Raw genomic sequence first — 13,508 nt, forward strand, 5'->3', positions numbered from 1 at the left:
TGACAGTCTGGCAGGGACAGCCACCCTGCTGGGTGAGTGACAACTAGGCTGGAATGAATGGGAGAGAACTGAATAAAAGGTGAGTCCTTTTGGCTTGGAAGGCAGAGTCGACCACTGAACAAAGGAAGCGAAGAAGAGCTTGAAGAGGACGCCTGCTGCAACTCCTGGACCGTTGGTTTGCCCAGTGAAGCCCTGCTGCAGTGACTTCTTGCCAAGTTTAAGTTTGCATCGACAGAGAAGCCCTGCAACGACAACTTCTCCCTTTGAGTGGGTGGGACCAATCGACTCCCAAGTACACCACCTGGACACCCATCTCGGAGCTAGTTGAATTTCCTCAGAGTTGCTGCAGGAAACCGTAGAGCCAGGGAGAGGGACACCAGATTGTGTGCATTGCTTGTAAGCTGGCCTAAAGCCTTTGGAAGATCCTCTGGACTCCCACGAAGCAGGGCCGACCAAGTCTGACCCCCCTCTGATGAGTGTGTAACCTCAAATGTGAGGAAAGTCCACCTTGACAGCCAGGAACCGTGCTTATTGCTATTTGCTGTACTGCAAGGAGCTGAACCGCGAAACAGCCACTGAAAGTAAAGTTTGCTGGTTGCCAGCTTTGACCGTGCCAGTGCAGTGCAGGAGTCCCTCGACGTCCTCCCTCTTGTCCCTACGAATGAGGCCCAGGAGCAGTGAGATCTGCAGAGCTGCCCAGGAACAGAAGTCTTCAGCTGCATGTTTTCTTCTTCACTAAGGTACTGTAAAACAAGTCTAAGAGAACTTACCTCTTGCTGTGGAAGTGCGTGTAACTTCTGCAACTCACAAGCTTAATCAGCTTGTGGCCTTACAATTTATTCTTCTTTTCTTCAAAGACTCCTAAGAACTTGTGCTAAGACTTTTCCATTATTTACCAGAAGCGCTTTATCCTATCCAAGACTTTTGCCCATTGACTTTGGCTTAGCCTATTGAATGATCTCTCTAGTGAACTCTAAAAGTAATTGCCCTTGCTATGGATATTTGTAATTTCTTGTGTTCTAATAACCTTTGCCTTTTACCAACTTTTTAAGAGTATTCTGAATGCCAACAGTAAGATACTAATGTCCCCAGCACCCTTGTTACTGAAGTCACCAGTGGGTGTAGGTTGTGTCTGTGGGCTATTCCAAAAGGGTCTTGTCTGATTCAGAAACTCAGAGTGTACAGTATTGAAGTAGATTTGTGTGTTGCTATTCTATTGCTCCCTTCTGAAGAAGTGTTTATAACTGTCTGATATATAATTGTTTATGCAAGAAACCTTGAGTGTAAGAGTTTATTTGAATACTTGTCACTGTGAATCTCTGTGTAACTCCCCTACAGCTCATATTGACCCCTCTTGAGATAAGCCTGGCTGGTCAACATGCTACCAACCTGTGTAGTACAGATTTATACCAAAGGTTGGGTTCCTATTGCCAGGAGGTCAGGGTTGTTGTAGTGCACCCAAAGAGTACTGCATACAATCTTTTTTTTGTTTAGATATTTTTATTGATTTTCAACATGAAAGGCATTACAAACAATTATACCAACAATTAATTTCATTATGTCCAAATCAGAACCCTCTTGCCCCTAACAATTCCTCAGTGTTTCACATATTTGGCGTTAAATAACACTGTTAAGTACAAATTATATAGTACAACATATGTCTTCAGTTGATTAATCGGGGGTAATGAGATAGAAGGGAAAAGAAAACAAATAAATAAAAAAGGGGGGTTTACAAAGTTAAATTCATTGGGTCAGTTACCTCCCCTTTAACCGATCATGAACATGAATACATTAAGCAATATTACATATCAAGAGTTTATAGACATGACTTCCATTGATGCGCATCCTCTATCAAAAGTGCATAAGTGCGGGGCTAACAAATCAACAATCGATTTAGGAATTCATGAAGTGCTTCAGAAGTTGTGGTTGGAAGAACATATGTTCTTTATCAGAAACAAAGTCCAGAAAAGGGCGCCAGGTTTTCCGGAATTTCGAGAGCTTTCCCTCCACCACGGCCGTAAGCTTTTCCAAGCCTAACAATTCCCACGTTTTTGTCCACCAGTAGGCTATCTGCGGGCCCTCTATTGTTTTCCAGAATCGGGCTCTGGTGATGCGGGCCACCACTAGTAAATGTGAGATCAAGATTGCCTTATGCCCTGACATGGGGGAAGGACCCATCTTCTGGGACATCCCCCAGCAGGAGTATCCTCGGGTCCATGGGGAGCAGGGATCTCGTGATTTCCTTAATTCTAGACCACACCTCCAGCCAATATGACTGGATAATCGGGCAATGCCACCACATGTGAGCCATATCCCCTCGCTCACCGCACCCATGCCAACATGTGTCCGGGTACTCTGGATTAATGGATTGGAGTCTGCTGGGGGGGTAACCACCTGAAACAAATTTTGAGGGCATTTTCTTTTACGAGAGCACAACGAGAACTGGTCTGAGTTTGATGCCAGACCCGCTGCAAAGATTCATCTGGAATTTCCAGGGTCAATTCTCGCTCCCAAGAATTGTGAGTTCAATCCCCAGAGGGACCCTTCCAGCTGCCCTGCGGATGTCCCTATTAGTAAGCCAGTGGCGTAGCCGTATGTATCGGAAGCGTTCCGTCTCTGGGATATCAAACCTTTCCTTGCATTCCTGGAAGGTCAAGGGTTCTTGGTCAACATATAAATCTCTCAGACGCAAGGGTTTATCTCGGCACCAAATTCAGAACGTTGTGGGTGAAAGCCGGGTTCTGAGCGATAGGGGACAATGGTCCCAGTGGGATACCCCTCTGCGAACGTGCTTTATCCCAACTCTGTAGAGTGGACAAGGTGGTTGCCAATATCCCACCCCTATAATTACGCACCTCTTTCTGGAGAAATGGGAGGTGAGCCAGAGGAAGTGAGGCAGCTGCCTTCTCGATCCTTAACCATTTAGGAGCATCCGGGGAATCGCCCCAAGAAAGCATTATAGCTACTTGCGCAGCCCTATAATAGCGTGGTATCGAGGGAAGGCCCAACCCCCCCAACATCTTTCCCCTTGTTAGGAGTTTACTAGAAATACGGGGTTTCCTCTTCTTCCAGATGAACTGGTATATCTCTTTTTGGAGGTTTATGAGTTCAAATTCAGGGATGGCAATTGGCAAAGAGTGGAATGCATATAATAACTTCGGGAGGAGTGTCATCTTGACCGCATTAATACGGCCTAACCATGACATTTCCTGGGAGTCCCACCGCTGTAGCCACTCCCTTAACTCTTTAAACAGAGGGGGAATGTTCGCTCTGTAAAGACCCGCGTATGTTGGAGTCAGTTTTACACCTAAATACGAAATCCCTGTTGGAGACCAGGGAAAGCTTGTTATGGTTGGTATTTCATCTAGTCTACCGGGGTCCTCAGACAGGGGCATTCCCACTGATTTAGCTGGGTTTACTTTGAAGCCAGATATCGCAGCAAACTTGTTTAGGAGGTCTAAGAGAGGAGGAAGCGTGCGGGGGCATCCCTCAGGAAACAAAGCAAATCATCCGCGTATAGCACAATTTTATGGGGTTGTCCCTCCACCTCAAAACCCAGGATATCCTGTTGCAGTCTAACGTGCTGAGCAAAAGGCTCCATTGCTAGGGCAAAAATTAACAGGGAGAAAGGACAGCCCTGTCTAGTACCTTTGCCTAACCTAATTAGCGGAGTCCAATTTTTATTGACCTTGATCTTGGTCGAGGGAATTTGAAAATTTGAGAGTATTAATCTAGAAAACGCCAGACCAAATCCAAACCCCTCTAGTACTATTTCCAGGTACCCCCAAGACATACTATCAAATGCTCTGTGGGCATCCAGGGACAGTAGGGACAAATTGCCTGGGATCTTCGGGGCGAGGGCAATTAGATTAATAGCACGGCGCACATTATCGTAGGTGGACCGATTGTGTATAAATCCTGTCTGATCATTATTTATCAGAGACGGAAGAATAGGACATAAGCGGCTCGCTATTATTTTCCCCAACAATTTAGCGTCTGTATTTATTAATGCAATTGGCCTGTAAGAGGCACAATCTGTAGGATCCTTCCCAGGTTTCAGCACCAATGTCGTAGCTGATTCCGCCATAGATGTTGTGGCCACTCCCGCCTTCCATACCGAGTTAAATAGTTTTGTTAAATAGGGGGTCAATTCCTCCCAGAAAGTCCTATAAAACTTGTTGGTGAAGCCATCTGGCCCCGGGGCCCTTACCCAGCGGGAGGGAGCGGATTGCTCTGTCTCCTCCGTAGTTATCGGAGCCTCCTGACGTTCACGGAACTCAGGGGATTTCTGTGGGAGAACAGCCCTCTGGATAAAGTCTCTGGCTATCTGTGGATCCGATATATGGTCGGAGGAACACACAACCCGAAGCTTCCCAGACTCGGTGAAAATTTGCCTTCCATCTGTTTCTTTTAGAGAATCTATGTGGTTGCGCTTTGCCTGCTGCCTGAGTTTACCCGCTAACAGACGATTCGCCTTGTTCCCCTTAGAGTAATAGTATTGTTTAGTGCGCATTATGCCGAGGGCTGCTCGGCTCATATGGTGGGCTTCAAGCGCTTTGTGTCATGCAAACCTCCTTAAATGCGCGTCTAGAGTGTTTTTTCCTATGCGCCTCTTCTGCCTCGCAAAGCCTAGATTCCAATTGGGCCTGGGTCTGTGTAAACTTTACTCCGCTCAATTGTTTGAGTTATAACCTGACCTCTAATGACAGTCTCCGCTGCATCCCACACTACCGCATACTCCAGCTCCCCAGTATCATTGTCTGCAAAGTATTGGTCTATGCAGTTAGCAATGCAGGAATGGGCCTGAGGGTCCAACAACATGAGTTAATTCAGCCGCCAAGTTCGGGGGGGTTCGGGGGTGTCGCTAAATGGAGACATGGGGACTAATACCGGAGCATGGTCACATAGGGCTTTCGGGAGGATCTCTACCTCTTTGGTGTGGGGGATAAGGGTATCTGAGAGAAGGAACAGGTCTAACCTAGAGAACCCCCTATGCACAGGAGAGTAAAAAGTATAATCCTGTTCTCCCTGGTGAAAAAAACGCCATCCCTCTATCAATGAGTGTTCCCGGAGAAGAGTGGTTAGAGCCACGAAGTTCTTATCAGCTAGCGTTGGGGGGAGAGATTTATCTTCCAACGGATTAATCACAGCATTAACATCTCCTCCAATTATAAGGTCTCTCTCAGCATGCTCACTCAGCATTCCAGATATGGAGGTACAAAAACTGGTGCTGATTAACATTAGGTGCATATATCGACAACAGGGTCACCCTCTTCCCATATAGCGTGGCCACCACCAGAACATATCTCCCCTCTGCATCTAACCGGGTTCTATGAACCTTCAATGGGGTCCCCTTCCGAACAAGAATAGCCACTCCACGCTTCTTCGTCCCCGAAGCACACATTTTGATTGGGTAGAGTTTGTCATTCAAGCGAAATTCATCAGTTCACTTTATGTGCTACCAAATCTGAAGATGGCTGCCAAAGGAGGGGCTTAGGTAGAGGGCAGTCATTGGCTGGGGGCAGTAAGTCCCAGAGACCAGTGATTGGCTTTTAGGAGAAAGATAGTTCAGAAATGAAACTGAAATTGATTTTTTTATTTAACGAGGATTCCCAGCCTGATGACAGGGAATATTCATGAGCATGTGAATCCATGCCAGACCCATGCTGGAGAACAACAGTTACAGGTAAGTAACATGTTCCCTCCTGAGCACTCCACTTAAGGTGGGGTGTGCTGGTTACACCAAATCAAATGTAAAAGGGAGCCAAAGATCCTTTCTACCCATTGGAACTGTAGTTCTATCAAGGTTAGCCAGAGAAAGTTAAAAGGGGAGCCCCTACGGTAACCCAGCAACAACAGGCCCTTATTGCCAAAAAGTTGTTAAAGAGGATAACTTTAAAAAGACACTATGGAGAGTCTAAAAATTGACACCCATAAAGAGTTAAATATTCTGTAGGTGTGGAAAAAGGTTCCCACTCAGAGGTATAAGGAGAACTAATCCACCAGTAAAGCTAAAAGTTCCCGGGTTGACACAAGTCAGGAAGATTTATCATTTCTATGAAAATCTTACCCAACAGCCATGATGTCTTCCTACTCTGCACTCTCTCCATCCTACATTCTAGTTTTGGAATGTGGCCTTTCATCTATCTAGCACCCTCTATCTTTCTTTCCCTCTGTGTCAGTTTCTCTCTCTCCCTCTATTCCCCCTCTCTATGCTTTAATGCAGCTTGTTTTCAATGTTGCATGTTCTAAAACGCCTATAAAAGAATGCCAATAAATGAATATATCCATGGATTGAATTTGAATTCACAAGCTTGATGTAAGTAGTGCTTTGAAACAGTTTGTCTAGGATTGTGAACACAAAGTGCTTGGTTTAGAAAGCATTTATTCACATTTTGGTGGCGACAATGCCACTAAAGTGGTATACTAAAGGACTGTTCCTTTTGTAGTGCTAGGCAGAGCTTCAACCCGGTCTTGACATACTTTCTACAAGCATTATCTTGACTCGTGCAAGTACAACTTGGCCAGGCTTGAACATTTAGCAGTGCTACCAATTAATCAGTATGATGGTTCTTTCCAAATGTGTGTATCTATTAATGGATCCCTGTTGTGTGTGTTCACCCTGGAATACAGCGATAAGATTAGTTTGTCATGTGGGAAAACTGTCAGTACTTGGTAAACCGTTTTGTGAGGACCACTCATCTGATTCAAAATGACGTAATCCTATTAAGACAACACAGATAGAAAGTATCAATCCATATGTATATGCTATTCTAAATGTACTATGTAGCAAACCATAAAAGGGTCTTGAGTGCCGTTACACACAGCCCAGATTAAGCATGTTGTAAGATGTAGCCATTATTTTCATTTGCCTGTTAGAAGATGTAGTGTACGGAAAGGCTTAATCCTTGTTAAGACTTAGATGCAGATTTAGCATTTCATGGGGTATAGTAATGCACACTTCCATGTGTATAGACAGCTGCTATGATCCCTAACTCGGGAATAGTTTTCATAGATGTTTCTTTGGTCTTCCCCCTAGGTGAGGCAGCTGCAAGAGGACGCTGCACGCCTTCAGGCTGCCTATGCTGGGGACAAGGCTGATGACATTCAGAGGAGGGAGAATGAGGTCCTCGAGGCCTGGAAGACATTGCTGGATGCCTGCGAGGGTCGTAGAGCTACACTGGTTGACACTGGGGACAAATTCCGTTTCTTCAGCTTGGTGCGTGACCTTATGCTCTGGATGGAAGACGTTATTCGCCAAATAGAGGCCCAAGAAAAGCCAAGGTAATGAAGTTGCTACATTAAGGTCACTTTGGTCTTGGAATGCGACAACAGTTGTTGATTTCTGCGTCTTTAGTGCAATGTAAATCCTTTCCTCTGCTGGATTTTGTAATATAAAATCAATATTGCATTGTTTGGACTTTATGGTGACGCAGTGAACAAACTGCTACCATTTCTTCAATTTTCTCAACTTTGATGTATCCCCATGCCATGTGGCTGTTGGGGTAAATCTGGGACTTTCATGCAAGCTTGATTGAGTTCAAGACCCAAAACCCTCAGCCCAGCATACGTTCTAGAAGTTGACCAGATAAGTTCCATATGAGCTTGGGCACTCGTTCTTAAAGACAAGTCCCATGTCAGGTTATGCCTGTGTTCTTCAGATATACTTAGTTGTTTACAGAGCCTTTTTCCTCTTGGGTATTAATCTGCCAAGCCATGTTATAAATCGACGCTTAACAAAGTTTTCAGTTATCCACAACGTATGTGCACATGAAATGTAAGAGGTCGGTTTAGTTTCCAGTCCCAGTTTCTAATTTCTGTCTAAGCACAGATAGCCTTGTGGGTTGAATTCCTCTTTTTATTTTCTTAGGTTGTATTCTGGGTTACTTCTGTTATTTAATATTCTAGGTGTTGTCTAGTGTTGGTAAATTGAAATTTAAGTCGACTGAGAAGGTTAATGAGCATTGGCAGGCAATGGACTGTTGTAGATTAAAGTATTCCCAGATCCCAGACATGCACAGCCTAGCTGTCACTCACACAGCAGGGTGGCTGTCCTGCAAGACAGCCAGCCACTCGCCACTGGGTGTATTCAGATAACCAAGGAGACGAAGGACAGGGAGTTTTGGGCACCTCCCTCACTGCCTGCCCTGCCAGACACACTAGAGCCAGAGGCGGGTTTCAGTATTTCTTCAGCCATCTCCTCCCATTATTGAAACCTAACACCCACTTTATAGTGCTGGGCGACTTCAATCACTGGCTGGGACATACTGATGATCACATTGCATCTGAACTAACTCAACCCTTTACAGGTCTGGGCTTTACACAAATGGTTCAAGCTCCTTCCCACAACCTGGGTCATACCCTGGATTGGGTATCTGCCATTAATAACCCATATCACGACGTGATGGTAGCACCCTGTCCTTTGTCAGATTATGCTTTTGTCCACTTCTTGACCACAGTACCCTACATCACTAAAGTCAAGTTGCTTCACTCCGAAGCGACTTCATATCGCAATACCAAATACTTGACTCGGGAAAGAATTGAAGCCCTGACATCACAGGCCCTGCCGATCCTGAAGACGGATGACACAGGCGCTATAGCCAAGAAAATCAAATCCACCCTGAACCTGGTGGTTAACTCCCTTGCGCCTCTCAAAAACAAAACAAAAAAACCTGCAGAAACTAAAATAACTAATTCATGGTTCTCCCCGGAACTCCAAACCTTTAAAGCTGCCTCCCTCAAGCTATTTTACGTTTGGAAAGCTAATCAATCTCAGTCAGCATTATCTGACTATAAAAAAGCATCAACACCTACAAAATAGCCATTATGGAAGCCAAGAAATTGCACCTGGATCCTAGATTTTCACATGCATCCTCTAATTCCAGGGAATTGTTTAAAATTCTTAAAGAACAAGAGGCTGTTCCAGAGCCTGTAGCTTCCACAATCATCAGAAATGATAATTGGTGCTCGGATATCCAGAATGCCATGTCAAAGAAACTAGACGGAATCCGGGAAGGCACAGCTATTAAAAAGAGTGCCTTCGATATTCATGGTACTCATAATGTTGGCAATACATTCATTAGGAATCCAGATATTCCCATTTTTGACTTTACTCCCATTTCAGAGGAGGAATTAGCATCCATTATTACCAAACTTAAAGCCACCAACTGCACAGGAGACCCCTGTGCTTCCACTATTATTAAAGCCTGCCCTACTTCACTGGTACAGGCCATATGTAAATTTGTCAACTCTTCAATTCTCAATGGCGTTGTTCCAGATGAGATGAAGCAAGCATTGGTCACACCACTCTTAAAAAAAAAAAAAGCCTAACCTGGATCGGACTGTCCCTACCAACTACAGACCGATAACCAACACCACCTTTCTGTTGAAAATACTGGACCGGTCACACATACTCAAATCGTTCAACATCTTAATTTGCAACCTATCTTCAACCCCTTTCAATCGGGTTTTAGACAAGGCTTTGGTAACAAGACCTCATTACTGGACCTTAAATCTCAACTCCTACAGAGATTGGATAGCTAGCAGATTTCACTTCTAATGTCTCTAGACCAATCTGCGGCGTTTGACCTTGTCGATCATTCCATCCTGGCGGACAGGCTCATGTCGGTAGCTTATTGCTCCCAGGCCACCACCAAATGGCTGCTCTCCTTATCAAATAGATTTAGTAGGGCGTGTGCCAATGAGGCGAAGGCACCGGCTATTCAGGTACTCTTTGGAGTTCCACAAGGAGCCAGCCTATCACCTTGTATCTATAATATCTTCATGGCTCCTTTCTTCGCTCATCTCGCACAAGAGGGTATACTTTTTTCTAACTTTGCAGACGACACACAATGTGTCATCCCTCTCACTGGTCAGCACGACCTGGATGAGAGTGAACTCTCCGTCGCCTGTTTGCAGCCTGTGATCCTTCTTACAGCCAGTCGCCTAGGAGCAGGAGCTCCCAGACGGGTTCCGCCACTGCAGGAGCAGCTGGTGGCTGACCCGAAGCACAGCTGATCCCTGCATGAATTTCGCCGCCGAATCTGCGCCCGCAGCCCCAAGAAGCTATCATATTTTATTGCTGATACGGTGGGACGAATATCCCTGCGGATGCCCATCACAGCTGACCCTGATGCCCCGGATCGGTGTGCACGCCATTAAGGTACACGAGGTACCTAGTTACTTAAAGATGGCCGCCCGACGAAATCTGGAGGCCTCCCATGCCTAGCCAGGCCCACAACAGCACCCTCCCTCTTCCGCATTGGCTGCCTGCACTTTCTTCAGCCGGATTGGTTGCCGGCAGGCACAGCCGGCCCATCTCGTACAAGGCCCATGAGAATAAGGCCGTTGCCTGTTTGCAGCCTGTTTCTGCCGAGGCTGCCGTTTGCCAGTCCCCCTGGCCCAGCACCAAGGTAACATACTAGCTCACTTAGAGTCTATACTGTAATTGCCCGTGGCATTCACCGACCTGTAGTGCACAACGAACGACCACTCAAGAGTATCTGATCGCCACCCGCGACACTGCACTAACGGCCCCAAGGCACTATTGCAAAGTAAACTTGCTACAGCTATCCATATACTATTTGTTACCCAGCTCGATCCATTAACTATTACCATACCGTTGCACTGGCAACATAGAGCCTTGTCATCGACTACTCCTGCCTGATCCGCCCATCCTTCGACAAACAGTGCTACTAGCCACTGTTGCCGTACCGTAAGCAGATTTGTATTAACCATACTAAATGCCTTAATTGGCCCTGCATGGCCTTACCTCGATCTTATTTATGCTGCATCTGATATTCTCATGCTGCAATCTATCTCTAAATGTGCCTGGTTTCTGCCTGCCTGACCTCTTTTCGATTCTAGCCATGCCTACAGCTCGCATTCCCTCACTGCAGCCAGACTACTAAATGTGTTTAATGCTTGCATGTTACTCTGCAACGGATCATGTGCGCTGTGCAATACCTAGCCTGTTGTGCCCCACCTTCCTGCACTGTGCCCTAATCATGTTGCCCTGCTCCCTTATGCTCTGCCTACACTGTATGTTTGAATAGCTTCAATGTTATGCCATATTATAACGCTGTATGAGGTGGCACTATATGCTTCCATATGTTCCTCTCTTCCAACTGCCAACGCTGATTGACCTATGGTGCTGAAAGACCCAAGCTACCACCTATCATTACACTCCCTACTCCCTGACTATTGCATTTAGCATACTTCGCCTAATATCTAGGTCAATGTATTTAGCCTATTTTGCCTAGTACTTTGATGGCTGCATTTAGCCTACTTCGCCCAATGCCGTGGTCACTGCATTTAGCCCATGTAGCCTAGTACTCTATTGCTGCTTTTAGCCTAGCCCATGTAGCCTAGTACTCTATTGCTGCTTTTAGCCTATTTCGTCTAGTATTTTGATTGCTGCAGTTAGCCTACTTCGTCTAACACTCTGGTCACTGCATTTAGCCTATTTCATCTAGTATTTTGATTGCTGCATTTAGCCCATTCCGCCCAATACTTTGGTCACTGCTTCTAGCCTATTTTGCCTAGTATTTGATTGCTGCACTTAGCCTACTCTGCCCAATATCTGACGGCTGTATTTAGCCCATTTTCCCTAATTCCTAGCTCACACTGCCGAACATTTACCCGTATGCTGGCTAATATTTGTTCAATGCAGAAAATAACTAGCCCGAGTTTGACTAGTAACAACATTATGTACTCCTACTTGCCAATCCTAGTCCTTCAAACATCTTTCACTAACCAGTTAGTTATATTCATATATTCATCACTACTGTCTACCTCACCATGCTAACAACTTTGCCCCTAGAGGGCGCAGGTGCCCACATACAATTTATCTCCAAATCCCCTTGCAACATAGCACAGAGAAACCACAGACTCCGGGCACGACTACTCAAAATATTCGAACCCATCAATAAATATAACATTAATTTGAGCCACCTTCGACCAAAACTTCTTCCACCTTTGGAAACCACCATTCCTCCCAGCCACAAACCTTATCCTAAAAGAAATAAGCCCTCTGCTAACCTGCCTTCCACGGTACAGCCAGAACCTGACCTAAAAGCTGCTTTAATCAATGCTAGATCTTTAATCGCTCATGCTACAGACATAGCAGACGTTATCCTGGAAAATGACCTAGACTTCCTCGCCATTACTGAATCATGGCTCCACGAGGCAGCAGGTCCCGCACTAACATTAGCAGTCCCAGACAATTATACTATTCTTAAGAGTTGATAGACCGGATGCACGAGGTGGAGGAATGGCGATTACCGCCAAAACCAATCTCTCCATGAGAATCGCCTCTACACCCAACCTTAAATCCTGTGAGTTTCTTTCCATCAAACTACCCACTGCCAACTCTCAAACTTTAAACATTCATCTCCTCTATAGACCTCCAGGCCCTATCAGCACCTTCAATGAAGATATTAATACTGTTATCTCTGAGAAGCTAAACTCCTCACAAACCCTAGTGCTAGGAGACTTTAACCTAGGGTGCAATGACATTAATGATCACCAGGCCACTGCCGTAGCCAATACCCTGACAGAACTAGGTTTCACGCAGAAAGTGAATAGATCCACCCAGACCAAAGGGAGAACTCTCGACTGGATTGCCAGTCTCAACTGCAATCTCTCCATAATAACCATTGCCCCCCAAATATGGACGGACCACCACTTAATCTCTTTTACTATCAACACTAACACCTCCCCCTCGCCACACCTACACTAACCAGAAATAAGAAAAATATCACGGCGGACAATATCCTGCCACATATCCTGACCATCGCTCGCGATAGCATTGCCCCGCTTAAACTTTAGACCAGTAAACCAAAAAAGCACCTGAACTCCTGGTTTACACCTCAACTAAAAAACCTAAGATTACAGAAAAGAAAATGCGAAACAGCTTGGAACCTACACCCCACTGCTGAAAATAAAACCAATCTAATAAACATCTCAATGCAATACAAAAAGGATATCATCCTGGCCAAACAAGAAACATATAATAACAGGATCACCCAAGCCAACTCCAGCATGAAGGAGCTCTTTTCCATCCTAAAAGAACTGGAAACTCCTATTGCAGTACAGGATGACTCCATTAAAGATGAAACCTGGTGAATAGACATACAGCTGGCACTGCCCAACAAAGTGTCCAACCTCCAAACCAAAATTGCTCTAAAGAAAGATTCACTATCTGCCCAAACCCAAACTCCCCTGATCAAAACTCCCATACCTAAACCTGAAGAATCTACCCAATTCAGTTTCTCCAAGATCTCAGTGATTGAGGTAGAGAAAACTATTCTGACTCTTAAACCATCTAATTGCAAAGGTGGCCAATGCCCAGCACAACTGATCAAGGACGCTGCTAGAGAGCTAGCTCCCTTTATCACCAAACTTATCAATGCCTCCTTTACACCATTCCGCGCAACTTAAGGGAATCCTGGGTACTCCCCCTTCTGAAAAAACAAACTTTGGACCCCAACATTCCCACTAATTACAGG

The 13,508-nt window shown here is 45.3% G+C and overlaps 1 protein-coding gene across 2 annotated transcripts in view; it reads left to right on the top strand.

Annotated features, from left to right (window-relative positions):
• SPTBN1 (spectrin beta, non-erythrocytic 1) overlaps window positions 1-13,508 on the top strand; it is a 964,524-nt gene that overhangs the window by 750,092 nt on the left and 200,924 nt on the right. For both annotated transcript variants that reach the window (XM_069608234.1, XM_069608235.1), the window contains one exon: window positions 7,040-7,284. In XM_069608234.1, the coding sequence (XP_069464335.1) occupies window positions 7,040-7,284 (245 nt within the window). The remainder of the gene's footprint in view (window positions 1-7,039; window positions 7,285-13,508) is intronic.

The sequence above is a fragment of the Ambystoma mexicanum genome, chromosome 4q, assembly GCF_040938575.1.
Source record: "Ambystoma mexicanum isolate Mex_15411 chromosome 4q, UKY_AmexF1_1, whole genome shotgun sequence".
Taxonomy (NCBI): domain Eukaryota; kingdom Metazoa; phylum Chordata; class Amphibia; order Caudata; family Ambystomatidae; genus Ambystoma; species Ambystoma mexicanum.